Raw genomic sequence first — 17,694 nt, forward strand, 5'->3', positions numbered from 1 at the left:
CTGATGAGAGAGCGCATGTGAGACCGCAAAGCCGGTATCGATATAACCAAAAACAAGATCATATTGTTATAATATTCCAGTAATGATACTTATCAAGATATTTATATTATTGACTGTTGAACCACAGTTGCAGAGACTTTAATACGCATTTATTATTCCCATTGAATAGCTGGTTGCACCAGTGCGACCTCTGCATTTAGTCACACGATTAAGAAGTTAGGACACACGCTCTAGAGCCCTGATTTATATTCAGGTCCTGATTAGGAGGTAACATCTGATTACGATCGAGTCTGAAACCATGTGATAGGGCCTGATTTCCGGTCACGTGATCAGATCTGGACATCCCTAGTATTTTAGGTAGTTGTTGTACAATTTCTAGAGTGCTGCTGTGCAGCTGCTAGAGTTTTGTAAGTGGTTGCTAGTAGGACTGAATGACAAATCAACATGTGATTTACCCAAATCTGCCATTGTCTTGCACATCATGTGATCAGGTGAGGTGGTTGCTATAGGATGTTATTCTTCAAGCTGCTCCAGAGTTGAAGTCTGAGTGGAGTTTGAGGCTCAGAGGTCTGATCAGGTCATCATGAGCAGCAGTGATGGTTGACTGAACTAACAGTGCTAATAAACAGAGGCGTAATGCGTTCCTGACGCTGATATTCTGAGTGTGGATTAATGAGCGCCTTCATTGTCTATTTTAAGAAACACATTTAATGAGGAATAACAAATAGTCACCATTGCTTACGTTTCTTCAAATGGCCTCAGAAATGAGAGGCGTTTCAAGTGTGTGATTAGTAAATGAAGGGATCCTGAAGGTTAATTTCTGGGAAATAATCATTATTTTCCGGCTGCTCCATTAATGAGTTCTGTTTGCTGTGAAGAGCGAGAGACAGAAGTAAACAGCTTTGTTTCCATCCACCTATTTTTAAGTGCATTATGGAGTATCGCATAAGCAGTTATTAATGTAAACGCCATGTATTTTGATAATGGGCTGTTGAGAAGAAAAACACCTGCTCTTCAGGGCTGTAGTTTCTCTCAGATGATTTGACAGATATAAATGTGTGTGTGAGGGTCTTTGTGTCATTAATGTTGATCTGCAGCTCTCCATTGTGTCAGATGTGACCTGTTGTTGTGCTGATTGTAAAAGGCCTCAGTCCTCCGTCAGTCCGTCATCACAGTGCTTCAGTGTTATTATTCTTCTATTATTAATCCCTCCAGAACTGTCTTGAGCATCAGTCTGCGCCTCCAGAAGCCACCGCGTTCATTGCGTTTGGTCTTGGTCTTCTATTTGATGACCGTGTTCTCTTTGACTCATTGGATGAAAATGCTGCTTTATCCATGAGTGTTTTATGCAATATGTCCAGTTGTGTGTGTAATTCTAATTCACATCTTTGGATGGAAACACAGCTAATGATTTTTATGTTGTAAAGTTGTTAGTGTTGACGGCTCTGGTTAGAGCTGATGTGTGTGAGCTGATCGCTGTAGTGAAGTGTGTGAGTGTGTGTGAGCTCACAGCTGTAGTGAAGTGTGTGTGTGTGTGTGTGGGTTTCAGGACTCTCTGATAAGCGTGTTTCGCTTTGGGCTTCGTGCCGTCCTGCCGGAGCGTGTAATGGAAGGGGAAGGCACTTCAGATCGGAGTGTGTAATCATGTTAGACTCCTGTGCCACGTGTGTGGCTTCAGTAGCGACAGGACGCAGGTGAGCTGCAGCTTCAGAGCGGTCTGGTGCTCCTCCAGATCTGCATTTCACACCTCAGCCGGTCAGATTCTCCAGCTCTGCAGATCTTCAGTCTGCGCTAACGGTGTCAGATTAATATTCATCAACAGTGTCTAATGAGCCACTTCTGCTTGATCCTCCTACACGCTCACGACTCTTTACTGCACATTTACACCTTTATATTCAGCACTAAGGTATTTATAGCTGATGTTTGTCTCTTGAATTACCATGTAATTCTTCTTTTTTCCCGACTGAAACGTGTTCAGATGAAAAGCGAAGAATATCTCTCGGCTTTGGCAGGTCAAGGTGAACCAGCTAACTAACCAACCCTCCGGCGCTTTTATTCCACCGTGTGTGAGTGAAGCGCTTCTCTTTTGTGCATCAGGAACAGAATGTTTCTTCGTGCGGATCTGTTATTTGTGTTGGTAAAGCTTGTAGTGATGAAGCTCTCTGTGGCTCTTTTGTAGAATAAATCCATCTGAGAGTCAGGGGAGTGCAGGTATAGGGGTTAACCAACCCATGATAACCAGTCGAAGTTTGAGCTTTGACATTCTCAGATCAGTCAGAAGACTTATCGATTACATGATATATGCGAGTCTACAACTTAAGGATATCATTATAAACGTGAGCCCAGTCTCAAAGGTAAAGGTGGAGGCGTTGCTACAATATATAGTAAAATCATCAGTGTCACTCAGCCATCTGGATTCAGATTCCTTTAAAATAGTAATGCTTTATATATTCAGTGTACAGTATAACCAATAAATCTTGATCTAAAGTTTCTACTGTATATAGGCTTCCAGGTCACCGCACTGACTTTACAAAGAATTAACTTCTATAGTTTTGGGTACAGATACATTTTAATATCTATGTAGATTTATTAAGTCTGGACTTCTTAGAAATGCTCTCTTCTGTAGGAGTAAAACAGCACATTTCAGAACCTACTCATCAGCATGATCATACTTGAGTCCTATTATTATCAGTCATCAGAGCACCGCTCTTCTCCTTTAGTGTGTGATTTTTATATTAAACTATAATAAACACTATGATCTTGCCTAGACTGAGATTTAATTAAGTAAATACATGAACACTCTGAAAATGGAAGTGCATATGTCTCACAGTATTACCTACTATATTTTTCACCTAGAGAAAGTCGTATTTCTTTTAGTTTGGCTGGAATTAAGAACTTTTCAACATTTTTAGCCCTTTTAATAAATTATTTTTTTCAGTTGTCTTCAGAACAAACCACTGTTGTTCAGTGACTTGCCTGATTAACCTAGTTAAGCCTTTAAATGGCACTTTCAGCTGAAGGCTAGTATCTTGCAGAATAACACTAATATTATTAACAGTAATAGTATATGCACTGTCATCATGGCAATGACAAATGAAATTATTTATTATACTATTATCATTAAAAATGTGTTAGTCTCTTTTAAACTACACTTATTTGAAAGCATTACATTTTAGAGGAGAGCAAATAATGTAGTCTTCATATGTATGTGCATTTGCTGGTATTTCTATTGAAGGATGATGATTTCTTTAAGTTAGCCGTCTCAGATATGATGAAAAAAAAATGAGCCAAAGGCTGATAATATCCTCTCATTATAACCTACAAAGCATAGACACAATGCACTGTAAATAAGATCCACTCTGCATTCTGAAGAGCTCCATTGATTATAACTGAACAGTATAACGTGAGATTGTGATGAACTAAGAGGAGTGATCTGTGTGTGCATTCTAGAATTATATAATATGAATTATAGATTCTCTCTCAAAGCTGCAGTGATTGAAGTAGCAATAAACATTAATCTAAGATCACCACTGTAAAACATTTATTACAGCGCTAACTGAGTGAAAGTGGAGCAGGTTATGTTGGTGCAGGGACTAATTTGCATATTCATGAATTTTTGCATACTAAATAAGGTAATGGTGCACAGTTAAATACAAAACCTGAAATTATTTTCAAGGTGGGAATAGGTGTTTAATTATATAATTTAAGATAAGTTTCAGAAGATGAGTTTCGAAGGATAAAATTAGTGGCATATTTATAACAAGGCCTTGCTAAACAATGGTTTGAAAAAGCCGTCTAGTCTACGTCTTTCATAGTTAATTGTCTTGTATGTTTGGCATTATATTGTGAAAATGGCATTTAGTGTTGTAGAATATTTGTCAGAGAATTCAGTTATAGCGGTTAGAAGTGTAGATTTTATATGGAGAAACTAAATCAGGCACTGATGAGCAAGAGTCTGGAGCTGTGAGATCAGTGTGGACATCTATTCCTCAAATAGTGGACTAACAACTGCGTGACTCTGGGTTCCATTCACAGGCAAAGCAAGAATGTGTACCTTGGGTTAGATGTTACTCTTGAATACTCTATTCTGATTGGTCAGTCGCAGCATTCCAAGGTATGTTATTCTGAGATCACAACCACTGAATAACACAGACTGACCTAGGAGCTTTGAATCAATCGAACCGCTTGGGGAACGAAATTGTAGAGTAGTCTTGCTGAGTGGAAACTGTTGAGTAGTCTAGTCGAGTGGAAACTGTTGAGTATTCTAGTCGAGTGGAAACTGTTAAGTAGTCTAGTCGAGTAGACACTGTTGAGTAGTCTAGTCGAGTGGAAACTGTTGAGTATTCTAGTCGAGTGGAAACTGTTGAGTAGTCTAGTCGAGTAGACACTGTTGAGTATTCTAGTCGAGTGGAAACTGTTTAGTAGTCTAGTCGAGTAGACACTGTTGAGTAGTCTAGTCGAGTGGAAACTGTTGAGTAGTCTAGTCGAGTAGACACTGTTGAGTAGTCTAGTCGTGTAGACACTGTTGAGTAGTCTAGTCGAGTGGAAACTGTTGAGTAGTCTAGTCGAGTGGAAACTGTTGAGTAGTCTAGTCGTGTAGACACTGTTGAGTAGTCTAGTCGAGTGGAAACTGTTGAGTAGTCTAGTCGAGTGGAAACTGTTTAGTAGTCTAGTCGAGTAGAAACTGTTGAGTAGTCTAGTCGAGTAGACACTGTTGAGTAGTCTAGTCGAGTAGACACTGTTGAGTAGTCTAGTCGTGTAGACACTGTTGAGTAGTCTAGTCGAGTGGAAACTGTTGAGTAGTCTAGTCGAGTGGACACTGTTGAGTAGTCTAGTCGTGTAGACACTGTTGAGTAGTCTAGTCGAGTGGAAACTGTTGAGTAGTCTAGTCGAGTGGAAACTGTTGAGTAGTCTAGTCGAGTAGAAACTGTTGAGTAGTCTAGTCGAGTAGACACTGTTGAGTAGTCTAGTCGAGTAGACACTGTTGAGTAGTCTAGTCGAGTGGAAACTGTTGAGTAGTCTAGTCGAGTAGACACTGTTGAGTAGTCTAGTCGAGTAGACACTGTTGAGTAGTCTAGTCGAGTGGAAACTGTTGAGTAGTCTAGTCGAGTGGAAACTGTTGAGTAGTCTAGTCGAGTAGACACTGTTGAGTAGTCTAGTCGAGTAGACACTGTTGAGTAGTCTAGTCGAGTGGAAACTGTTGAGTAGTCTAGTCGAGTAGACACTGTTGAGTAGTCTAGTCGAGTAGACACTGTTGAGTAGTCTAGTCGAGTGGAAACTGTTGAGTAGTCTAGTCGAGTGGAAACTGTTGGGTAGTCTAGTCGAGTAGACACTGTTGAGTAGTCTAGTCGAGTGGAAACTGTTGAGTAGTCTAGTCGAGTGGAAACTGTTGGGTAGTCTAGTCGAGTAGACACTGTTGAGTAGTCTAGTCGAGGGGAAACTGTTGAGTAGTCTAGTCGAGTGGAAACTGTTGAGTAGTCTAGTCGAGTAGACACTGTTGAGTAGTCTAGTCGAGTGGAAACTGTTGAGTAGTCTAGTCGAGTAGACACTGTTGAGTAGTCTAGTCGAGTGGAAACTGTTGAGTAGTCTAGTCGAGTAGACACTGTTGAGTAGTCTAGTCGAGTGGAAACTGTTGAGTAATCTAGTCGAGTAGAAACTGTTGGGTAGTCTAGTCGAGTAGACACTGTTGAGTAGTCTAGTCGAGTAGACACTGTTGAGTAGTCTAGTCAAGTAGACACTGTTGAGTAGTCTAGTCGAGTAGACACTGTTGAGTAGTCTAGTCGAGTAGACACTGTTGAGTAGTCTAGTCGAGTAGACACTGTTGAGTAGTCTAGTCGAGTGGAAACTGTTGAGTAGTCTAGTCGAGTAGAAACTGTTGGGTAGTCTAGTCGAGTAGACACTGTTGAGTAGTCTAGTCGAGTGGAAACTGTTGAGTAGTCTAGTCGAGTAGACACTGTTGAGTAGTCTAGTCGAGTAGACACTGTTGAGTAGTCTAGTCGAGTAGACACTGTTGAGTAGTCTAGTCGAGTGGAAACTGTTGAGTAGTCTAGTCGAGTGGAAACTGTTGAGTAGTCTAGTCGAGTAGACACTGTTGAGTAGTCTAGTCGAGTAGACACTGTTGAGTAGTCTAGTCGAGTAGACACTGTTGAGTAGTCTAGTCGAGTAGACACTGTTGAGTAGTCTAGTCGAGTGGAAACTGTTGAGTAGTCTAGTCGAGTGGAAACTGTTGAGTAGTCTAGTCGAGTAGACACTGTTGAGTAGTCTAGTCGAGTAGACACTGTTGAGTAGTCTAGTCGAGTGGAAACTGTTGAGTAGTCTAGTCGAGTAGACACTGTTGAGTAGTCTAGTCGAGTAGACACTGTTGAGTAGTCTAGTCGAGTGGAAACTGTTGTAGTCTAGTCGAGTGGAAACTGTTGGGTAGTCTAGTCGAGTAGACACTGTTGAGTAGTCTAGTCGAGTGGAAACTGTTGAGTAGTCTAGTCGAGTGGAAACTGTTGGGTAGTCTAGTCGAGTAGACACTGTTGAGTAGTCTAGTCGAGGGGAAACTGTTGAGTAGTCTAGTCGAGTGGAAACTGTTGAGTAGTCTAGTCGAGTGGAAACTGTTGAGTAGTCTAGTCGAGTAGACACTGTTGAGTAGTCTAGTCGAGTGGAAACTGTTGAGTAGTCTAGTCGAGTAGACACTGTTGAGTAGTCTAGTCGAGTGGAAACTGTTGAGTAATCTAGTCGAGTAGAAACTGTTGGGTAGTCTAGTCGAGTAGACACTGTTGAGTAGTCTAGTCGAGTAGACACTGTTGAGTAGTCTAGTCGAGTAGACACTGTTGAGTAGTCTAGTCGAGTAGACACTGTTGAGTAGTCTAGTCGAGTAGACACTGTTGAGTAGTCTAGTCGAGTAGACACTGTTGAGTAGTCTAGTCGAGTGGAAACTGTTGAGTAGTCTAGTCGAGTAGAAACTGTTGAGTAGTCTAGTCGAGTAGACACTGTTGAGTAGTCTAGTCGAGTAGACACTGTTGAGTATTCTAGTCGAGTGGACACTGTTGAGTAGTCTAGTCGAGTGGAAACTGTTGAGTAGTCTAGTCGAGTAGACACTGTTGAGTAGTCTAGTCGAGTGGAAACTGTTGAGTAGTCTAGTCGAGTGGAAACTGTTGAGTAGTCTAGTCGAGTAGACACTGTTGAGTAGTCTAGTCGAGTAGACACTGTTGAGTAGTCTAGTCGAGTAGACACTGTTGGGTAGTCTAGTCGAGTAGACACTGTTGAGTAGTCTAGTCGAGTGGACACTGTTGAGTAGTCTAGTCGAGTAGACACTGTTGAGTAGTCTAGTCGAGTAGACACTGTTGAGTAGTCTAGTCGAGTAGACACTGTTGAGTAGTCTAGTCGAGTGGAAACTGTTGAGTAGTCTAGTCGAGTGGAAACTGTTGAGTAGTCTAGTCGAGTGGAAACTGTTGAGTAGTCTAGTCGAGTAGACACTGTTGGGTAGTCTAGTCGAGTAGACACTGTTGAGTATTCTAGTCGAGTAGACACTCTTGAGTATTCTAGAGAAACTGTTGGGTTTCTCAATTAGTTGGGTTAATTGTATTTAAGATAGCAGCCCACAAATGACTTGTGTTTCTGACACACTGTTGGGTGGGGTAGGGGGAGGGGATATTAAAATGAGTCATTGAAGAAAATTTTAAAAAGTGAATCATAAACAAAAATACTGGAGAGGAGATGCAGAAGATTCTCTTGTCCTCACGACGTCTCCATTTAGAGAAGCAGAGCTGTTCCTCCAGTGGAATCAGCCCCTCACTGGGTTAAATCAGTCAGTGAGTGTGGGAACCAGTGAGCGGCATGTGTTGTGTTTCTCCTCCTCCTCTCTCTCTCTCTCTCTCTCTCTCTCTGGTGTGTTTTTCTGCAGCTCTCTCTCTCTCTACCTCGATCTCGCTCATTCTTCATCTCGCCCTCTCTCTCTCTCTCTCTCTCTCTTTCTCTCTCTCTCTCTCTCTCTCTCTCTCTCTCTCTCTCTCTCTCTCTCTCTCCTCAGTCTCAGGCTGTATTTTCACACAAGTGCAGCACCTCCTCAGCTTCAGCACTGCCACATCCCTCTCTCTCTCTCCGCGTCACTGCCGCACACACACACACACACACACACTGAGTGCCGTGTTCAGCTGTATGATGGAGCCTGTGATGCTGCAGAGTCTGCTTCATTAGCGTGTGGATTTACCCGCTGGCGGAGCTGAAGCGTCTGCTTTGGGTGATGTGAAACGCTGGTCTGGCTCTTCTCCTCCGCTCGTCCTGGATCCCGGAGTCTTTCCTGCGTGATTTATTCTCCCCGGTTTCTCCGTGTTTTTTCTCCCCGGTCTCTCCGTGTTTATTCACCCCGGTCTCTCCGCGCTTCAGCTCACGTCTCTGTGTTCGCTGCTGGTCTCTGGAGGTTTGATCCGTTGGCTGGACCGCCGTCAACACTGCCTGCCCCAGGGACTCACTCCCTGTTTTTCTGGGCTTCGTTTGGTTTCTTCCTCGTCTCTGTTCTGGGTTTTTTCAGGATGGTGTTCGTGTCGGACTTCAGATGGATAATCTCTCGGCCAACTTGAGGATCTAGTCTGAATTCTAGTGCGATGCAGAGTTTTTAATGAGTTCTAGTTCATTCATTAGATGTAGGTAGCTGTTTTGGGTGGGTATTACTCATTATTATTATTATTATTATTATTATTATTATTATTATTATTATTATTAATTTAGCACCACATCCGTGTTTTTCCGTTGACTTCAGTGTTGGATTGCGTTGGAATTCCTCAAGGTTTTTTTATGATCCTAATCGAGCAAGATTTGTTCCCGTCTGAAGGGAATCTCGAAATCATGGATACCGGCTTGGTCTGACATGTCTTCCTGTTTTTGTCACGTGAGGAGGCGTGGCATGGAAGCCCCGCCCCCTTTCTCCTCCGCCCTCAGGGCTCTGCTTCTGACTGGTGGATTAGTGCTTTACCCACAAGCCCCGGCTGTAGCTCCGCCCAGGGCCTTCTGGACCAGCGTCTCTGGGTTGTGGCGTCTAGTTTTGTCATTGGCACTGCTGGCTTTTCCAGGTCCTGCAGTTTCAGCTAGAGTATCCTCCAGTCTGAGCACCACACATCACGTCCACCATTTCCACAACAAACACGGCACCGTGCCCATTGCCATCAACCGGATGCCCTTCCTGACTAGAGGGAGCCACGGTAGGTGCCCGACCGCTTTCCCATCCTGCGGGATTCCCATTCACATGCTTTTATTAAGTTCAGGTGTAGCTTTATTGCCATTGCGCTACATGTGTGGAACGAGATGTCATTTCTCACAGGACTGCGGAGCTACATAAATAAACATAATCATAAATATGAACACTGTTTTAAACCTATACATATCGAACATACTGCAGCGCTAATCTAACTATACAGATACTATAAATACTTGACTACACACATAACCTAGGACAAGTACTTTTACATCAGACTGCGCAATATTGTGCAGGATATCGTGCAATGGAAGTATTTAAGATATTATTGAAGAAAACAAGTGCGGTTCTGGTTTCGCTGGCAGTTGTAATCAGATGTGAAGAGATCTCAATCGTGGTTTGGTTGAGTGAACAGCTGTTTCCATCCACATATTTTTATGCACATTTTGAAATCGTGCATAAATGATTAATGGAAATGCCATACATTTTGAAAATGCACACAACAGAGTAGGATAAACTTCATATCTGATGAGAATAAATGCACATAAACTCAGATTCAATGAATAAACTCTGAGAATTAGGGGTGTTTAGAGGGTGTTTGCATCCTTTAATGTTGGTTTGCTGATATAAATGTGTGTGTGTGTGTGTGTGTGTGTGTGTGTGTGTGTGTGTGTGTGTGTGTGTTAGGGTGTTTGCATCCATTAATGTTAGTTTGCAGATATAAATGTGTGTGTGAGGGTCTCTGCGTCATTAATGTTGGTTTCCAGCTCTCCATTGTTGCAGATGTGAAATGTTGTTGTGCTGATTGTAAAAGGCCTCAGCCCTCCGTCAGTCCATCATCACAGGGCTTCAGTATTCTTCTTCTTCTATTATTATTCTCTCCAGAACTGTCTTGAGCATCAGTGCTCCTATGTCTCTAAAAGCCACCGCGTTCATTGCGTTTGGTCCTCTGAGGCGCAACTCGATTAGAGGAGAACAAACACCACAGTGGAGAATCCCAACAGTGCAGCAGTTTCTCTCAGTGATGTCTGTGCAGGCTTATCAAGATGATTTTCTTCTCCTTTGGTTTGCTCATAAATCTAATTGGCATCTTTGGATGTAAACACAGCGAGTGCTGGACTGGACCGCTGCGAGCTCTGTGAAGCTGGATTCTGGGCCAAGCCTTTAAATCCATGTTTCTGTAAGGAATAATCTTGCTCTGAATAGTGAGCTCTGTGGAGTCTGTCAGCTACATGTGTGATGTGAATAGAGTCTCCTCACTCCGGCACATTCGTCTGATTGAACATGATCTGCTGGCTCGGAGATGTCTGACTCATTGTGTCGTAGGCCTGTGTCTCTATATCCGTCCCTCTCGCCTCATGTACTGCGCTCGTTTTGGTTGGGTGTTAGCGTTAGCATCGAAGATGAACCCGCCGTCCTCAAACTCTCCAGCATGCCCGAGGTGTTCACATGAGACGATAGTCAAGCCTTCCCCAGTCACTGCATCTTTAATTAGATTGCAGTTGTCTTGCATCTTCGTTTGCATGCTCATTTGCATAATTAACATCGAGGCGTCCTGTGGAACTGTAAACATTGGAGTCTGCACTGCAAAAAGTGCTTTTCTTAGAGTTTTTCTCTTGTTTATAGTCCAGATATCTAAAACATCCAGTTAAGATCAAATGACTGCATGCAATTCATTAGAAAGAAAGAAAAACACTGCAAAAAACTAGTCTACACTAGTGCAAACATCTAGAATTTTAAATTCAAGGAGCATTTCTAGACAACCATATATATATTGTGTTGTTTTTAGAATGAATATGTCAAATTAAGTGACTTTGTTTCTTAAAACAAGCAAAATAATGTTGTTTTTGGTTTGACATGAGATTATTGTGCTTTTTATAAAGATAATTCATTGAATTCTGATAATATAACATTATTTTGCTCACCGTATTGGCAGATTATTTAGCTGGCTTTAAGCAAAACTCACTTAATGCTTTTCTTACTCAGAGTTTCTGTTTTGTTTCTGATCCAAATATCTAAAAATCTTAAATTAAGAAGAGATTTCTAGACAAGCAAACAATAATGTCTTGTTTATTAGTCAAAATGAAGTGAGTTTCTCCTTAGAACAAGTAAAATAATGTAGTTTTTTTGGTTTAAAAGAAGATTATTTAGCTTGTTTTGAAGAAAAACTGACTAAATTTTGGCTCATTATTTCTGAAAGTAAGACAATAGCTTGTATTAGTCTAGAAAATGCTTCTTAATTTAAGAGTTTTAGATATTTGGACTAGAAACAAGACAAACTCTTTGGTCAGAAAAGCATTATTGTAGTCTGGGCTCTAGGTCAATGTTCAGCACGAGCCACAAGGGAAGCCAAAACATGACAATAAAAACAGCTAGGGGGAAATCGCAGATAATATTGTGAGCTTTGTGGTGTTTTCCCTGAAAGCACTGAGCGCCTGCTGAAGCGGTGCTGGTTTCCAGTTGAGCGGGTGTTGACACTGGTTCATGTCTGACCGCAGGCTCCTCCTGATGGCCTTTTCAGGAGTAATTCACACTCGTATGTCTTGCTGAATGCAGTAAAACACAGCAGGAGGCGTTTAATGTAAAGCTACAGCTATCAAACGTCATTCACAGCAGGTTTACATCAGACTGAACCCACACATTTAGATAGCATTGGCGGTTAGTTATATAAACAAACCTTCTCTAAATATAGTCCAGTTTCTCTTGGTTAATCTTTTTTGATCTACTTCAGATGTTGACTATCTGTGTAAAAAGGGAAAACATTATTATTCTGCTTCCCTCATTGGCTGATTATTTAGCTTATTTTAAGGAAAAACTCTCTTGATTTTCACATATTATTTCTGAAAGACTATATTTTTACTTGTCCAGAAAATGCTTCTTGATTTTCATCGTTTCATTCGTTTACATGCAGTGCTGCTCATTAATGTCAGTTCTAAAGCAGTTGACCAATCAGAAGAACTCAGAGGTGGGACAAGCTCTGTGAGCCTCTGTTTATAGTAGTATGTTGGCCTTACAACTGTTCTGTTTGAAGGCAACATGGATCAGACAGTGGCTGTTTCTCAATACCAAGCATGCAAAGTTCTGACTTGGAAGAACAAACTCCAGAGGATGCGAGAACACAAGTCAGATACTTCAAATAAAAGAGCAGTGAACGTCATAACATCATTTACCTCACCATGGATTCATCAGTTTCACTGTACATCAACAATAAAATGATTTAATTATATAAAGCACGGCCTTATAATTGTTATTATATTAATATAATACATCGATATTCTTGATTTAAGCAAATGTAAGCATAAATCCATATAAATGTGGAGTAAAATGTGTTATTATACGCAGACACGTGTCTTTGATTATCAGATTTAATAAACTACAATGGACAAGACGTAAACGATAAGAAGTAAAGATAACGATAGACAATTAGGCAAACAAAGACAAACCGTGGACAACACAGTAACATAATTAAAGACAATTATAAAACGAAACCGGTAATGTGGTGGCACAGTAGGTAGTGCTGACGCGTCACAGCAAGAAGGTCGCTGGTTCGAGTCTCGGCTGGGTCAGTTGGTGTGTCTGTGTGGAGTTTGCATGTTCTCCCCGTGTTGGCGTGGGTTTCCTCCGGGTGCTCCGGTTTCCCCCACAGTCCAAACACATGCGGTGAATTAGGTAGGCTAAATTTGTCTGTAGTGTATGAGTGTGTATGAATGTTTCCCAGAGAACTAGAAGGGCATTCGCTGTGTAAAACATATGTGGATAAGTTGGCGGTTCATACCGCCGTGGCAACCCCAGATTAATAAAGAGACTAAGATGAAAAGAAAATAAATGAATGAATAAAACGAAACAAACTAACACTGCCAAAATAACTGATTTGAGAACAAATAATAGATATAAAGGACCAAAAACTGTCCGATAGATGAGGAAGATGGATTAAATATCATGTTTTAACTATAATATGGAGATGAGATGCAGCGGTACAATCCTTGATGGACTGGCCGAAGTAAAGCTTCTCTCGGCGGGGGAGGTGATGAAGAAGCTCTGGGGGGCAGAGTCTGCATAAGCTGAGGCACATTGCCAGAGACACGTAATCTTAGTGAATAAACCACCGATTGGACTTTAAAATAACCACATTCTCACCTAAAACTTTAGTTTGTGACACAACAGAGGAGTATTTTTAAAACTGTGCAGGTTTTCTCCTCCACCATTAGCTTTCGCTGGTTTCGCCGCAATGCATTCTGAGATGCCTGCGCTTCTAGTTCGCACACGTCACCTCTTGATGCGTCTTTGGTGAAAGGGGCGGAGCAAGTCATTCGGGGAATTTTATCTGTAATTGGCCAGATGTGAACTTTGAATTGGAACAGCACTTTAGCAACGGTTGAGGACAGTTGAGAATGATGATATTGAGAATCAGCCATTGTCCTATCATAACTGGGGGGCGTGGCCTGGGGGCGGAGTCAACACTCCTTCCACTTCCATTGGAATTGAAGAGCAGTAATCTGGAGGTGTAGCAAAAATTGACACCCCTGACAGATCAGGCATCCCTTTCTTATAATCTCTGCCTAATCCAAGACATTTCTCATCCAGATATTAAGGATACCAGTACTGAATAATCCTTAATCTGGTGAATGAGTTGAGCAATAATCTGACAGAGTTCCAGCGGGATCTTCACCAAACACACTGAATGAGGGACGATTGTTAGGTTGTGTGTGAGACAATGTGGGACATTATTAACTCTTAAACAAAGCCTGAAACTACATCCAACTTAATAAAAGCGTGTTCTCTACCTGTCAGATTATAAATATGTTCTGTGCATCCTTCCAGAAAACACCATTACACACATTGCTATATCATGTCTTTATTCTACATCTAATTTAAATTCAGGGAATCACCTGCTCCCGTCTGTCAGACAGCTGAAACTAACCACAGCATAGCAGAATGAAGAGCTCACGTAAAAGACAAGAGCGCATGTACATTTACTAAATACAACAATTAAACAAGACCGATGTGAAGTGCAGGACAAAACACTGTGTTTACAATGCAAAGCGGAGTGTGTGGTCAACCTTCCGGCTGCAGGATGTGTGTTAGGCAGTTAATAAAACTTCAGATCGGGATTTTTAAACTTGTCAGAGGTGAAAAAACGTCACACAGCAACTTTAAATATTAAATAAATCAGATTTATCTCTAAAAGTGAAGATAAAAAGCCATATTCACTCTAATGGGTTGTTTTTCCACCATGGCAGAAACACTAGTGATGTGATGTGGTTGTTCTCGGCGAAACATTTAAATAAAACATCCCTGAGAATTGCATCTTTCATTTTGTGATGCGAAAACCACCTCAACATTATTATAAGTCGTTATTTAACAGGGAATACTGCTCAAGTCTTTTATTAATGCATATATCTCTGAATATTGTCCTCAGTGTTTTCTTCTGTGTGTGTTTGATGGAGAGAGATCTATAGCAGCCATTTCACATTTCGAGTGTGATGTTACACACACATACCCATAATTCCCCAGCACCGTGCTCTTCCTACGCCTGTGTGTGTGTGTGTTTTATTTACGTGCGCATCAATCCAGCGGTGTGACGAGTGCAGGAGCTCCTCATGAATATCTGCTGTGTTCAGACGACTGATGTAAGAGTGATTCAGAGCCTGCGTTCTGCTGTTTAATGCTGCTGTGTTTGGTGATTTGTGAAGCAGGTGTGTGTGTGTGTGTGTGTGTGTGTGTGTGTGTGTGTGTGGTGTGTTTGCTGTCCGTCCTGTGTCTCTGGTGTGTGCGTGTGTGTTTCTGTGCAGTGTGTCCTTGGGCTCTGTTTCTGCAGCGTTTGCTGATGTAAGTCCGTATGGAGTCGGTCTCTGTGTGAGGATCCTAGGAGACTTTCATCATCCTCCCCGGTGTGTGTGTGTGTGTGTTTATAGTGTCTCTCTCCTACACACACGCACACAGGCACAGTGATTGAACGCTTTGATGGGACGTGTGTCTGCCTCTGTGAGTGTCCGCTGCACTGGGAATATCATGTGAGATGGAAAACATCACACTGAGGTTTACAGGTGATTCACTGAATCAGATGCTTGTGTGATTCACTGAAAGCATCACATCCTGGATCATTTCAACACACTCCTCTGGTTTGGGGATTTAGTTTTTCTGGCCAATCATGTGTAAAACTTGAATAATTTGATTAGGTTTTGTTTTTAAACTACTCAACTCAAGCCAGCCACTTTGTTTCTAAATGAATCAATAACTGAATGAATCATTTGAATGAACAACTCAGAGAATCACTCAGACTTGCGCCCCTACTGGTGGTTTAGTGTCATTGTTTGACAGGCCTAAAGCAGACAAGACCAGCAGTAAAACACACTCTGCCTAATATTACAAACACGCCCATAACCAAACAGACCACACCCCTTCTTGAAATATACATGCAGTTTTAATAGACACGCCCCCTCACTGCTGATTGGCTGCTGCTGTGTGTTGGACCTTTGAAGTATGGCTCAGTGCAGCTGTATTCAGAGACCTGAGGAAGTGTGTGGAGATGATGTGCTGGCAGCAGTGTGACGGTCAGTGTGTTCCTCTTGAAGACTCACACAGGATTGATCTGCTGCTGTGATGATGCTCTGCAGACACTACCATTGCATATTAATGAGCAGCTCGTCTGATCCGGCTGCAGGTTCAACATCAGCATTGATCCTCATTGATGGAGAGCGTGTGTGTTAGACTCACCTGAGTGTGTGAAACGCCGCTTCTGTTCCTGTTCGTTTGCCTTGATTAATGGACAGACGTGATCAATGCCGTCTGGGAGAGAGTGTGTTTATGAGCCGCTCATTTAATCTCCATTGACACCCACACACACACACACACACACACACACACACAGATCTGATTAACAGGACGCCAGTTTCTCCTGACTCTCTGCTGTAATGGGGTTTCAGATGATTCTGTTCAGAGATATGAACTCATTCATCAGGAGTGTTTCAGGTGTGTTCAGCACTGATCTGACAGCGTTCATGTTCTTAAAAGAGCCTCTGTTTCTCTCACCAAGGCTACCGTTATTCATCACACACAGCACTGAGAGACGGTTCTGTTCAGAGCAGCTGTTTCTGTGTGAATGCATGTAGTCATCTGTAATGTAGATCTGTGTTTCCAGCATCATCACTGACGGATGATCGTGAATGAATCGTTCGTTTTACTTGAACTAGTTCACCAAATTGAACTGAATCATTTGAAATGATGATTACCTAGTAAACACTTACCCACAAATGACTTTCTTTTATATATCGCCTGATATCGCCTCTGACTCTAAATAAACCCCCTCCAGAGTTCCTAGAGCGCTACTGAGATCAGATGTGAGGAGCGGTGAACTGATAATACTGCACATGACTGATTCAACAGGTGAATCTAACACAAACAGTACATGACAGCACAGAACCATCACAGAACCAAACCTGGACGACTGATAAACCGAGGGCTTAATGAGAGGGTCTGGTGAATCGAGAGTTCATCTCTGAACAGAGAATCCTAATGAATATAAATTGAGTGAATCAAGCTTCATTTGGGTTGCAGAACTTTACTGTACAAACTTTTCAGATGATGATGATGATTAACTGACGTTAACATTATGATAGCTGACTATATACTCCTGATACATTGAGTCCTAACATGAGGACTGTCATCACATCGTCGCAGGTGACGTCATTACGTTGAATCATGAAATGGTTCATTGAAGCGAACTGTCGAATGAATGAAAGATCCAGTTCAAGGAAAAGATCTGAATTCTCCCATCAATACTTTAGACTGATTCGAACATACTTGTATTTGATGTTCATATTTTGATAAGGTTCTGTTTCTAAACAAATAATTGCATCAAAGTCTTTCATCAAATTGCATTTAGTTTGTAAAGAGCTCACTGTAAAAATATCTTGCTGCTTATTTTTTAAGTTGAATCAAATGAACTTTTCAGGTCATCTCAACTTGCATCAATCAACCTGACTAAACATATTAGGTTAAACATAGCACAACTTATAAATGTATCTGAAACCTGATGAACTCATTGAAATAAGTTAAAGTAACAGAAACATTTGTGTTCATGACATTATCTTTTCTTAGTGTATGAATGAGAGTGAACCTGCGCAGATATTCTGACTCTAATTGGCTGTTGTGATTTAATTCTCATCTTGACTCCGCCCATTAGTGTTTATTTTCAGCTCTGGGTTCAGCTACTAGTCAGTAGGTGCGTTCGACTTGAACCACGGCTGCAGCCAGTTATCAATGCAATTAGACGCGCTCAGGCAGGGTTGGGGCTGAAAATGGAGCAGTCAAGCCGGACACTTCAGAGCTCAAAGCTGCTGTAGTCATGATCACCGATCACATGGCGAGATCAACTATTTATTATTGATTTCAATAACAACACAAGATTTACTGTACAAATAAAACAGGACACAGTCTCTACCAACTATACTTCATATAAATATATATATATATATATATATATATATATATATATATATATATATATATATATA

The 17,694-nt window shown here is 41.5% G+C and overlaps 1 protein-coding gene across 10 annotated transcripts in view; it reads left to right on the top strand.

Annotated features, from left to right (window-relative positions):
* Positions 1 to 17,694, top strand: part of nrxn2b (neurexin 2b) — a 550,373-nt gene that overhangs the window by 424,285 nt on the left and 108,394 nt on the right. The window contains exon 1 of one of the 10 annotated variants that reach the window (XM_056460832.1): positions 8,059 to 9,185. The exons of the other annotated variants lie outside the window; for them this stretch is intronic. Within the exon in view, the coding sequence (XP_056316807.1) occupies positions 8,855 to 9,185 (331 nt within the window). The 5' untranslated portion in view covers positions 8,059 to 8,854. Of the gene's footprint in view, positions 1 to 8,058; positions 9,186 to 17,694 lie in introns of those variants that run through there. 10 annotated transcript variants of the gene reach the window in all.

The sequence above is a fragment of the Danio aesculapii genome, chromosome 7, assembly GCF_903798145.1.
Source record: "Danio aesculapii chromosome 7, fDanAes4.1, whole genome shotgun sequence".
Classification (NCBI taxonomy): Eukaryota; Metazoa; Chordata; class Actinopteri; order Cypriniformes; family Danionidae; genus Danio; species Danio aesculapii.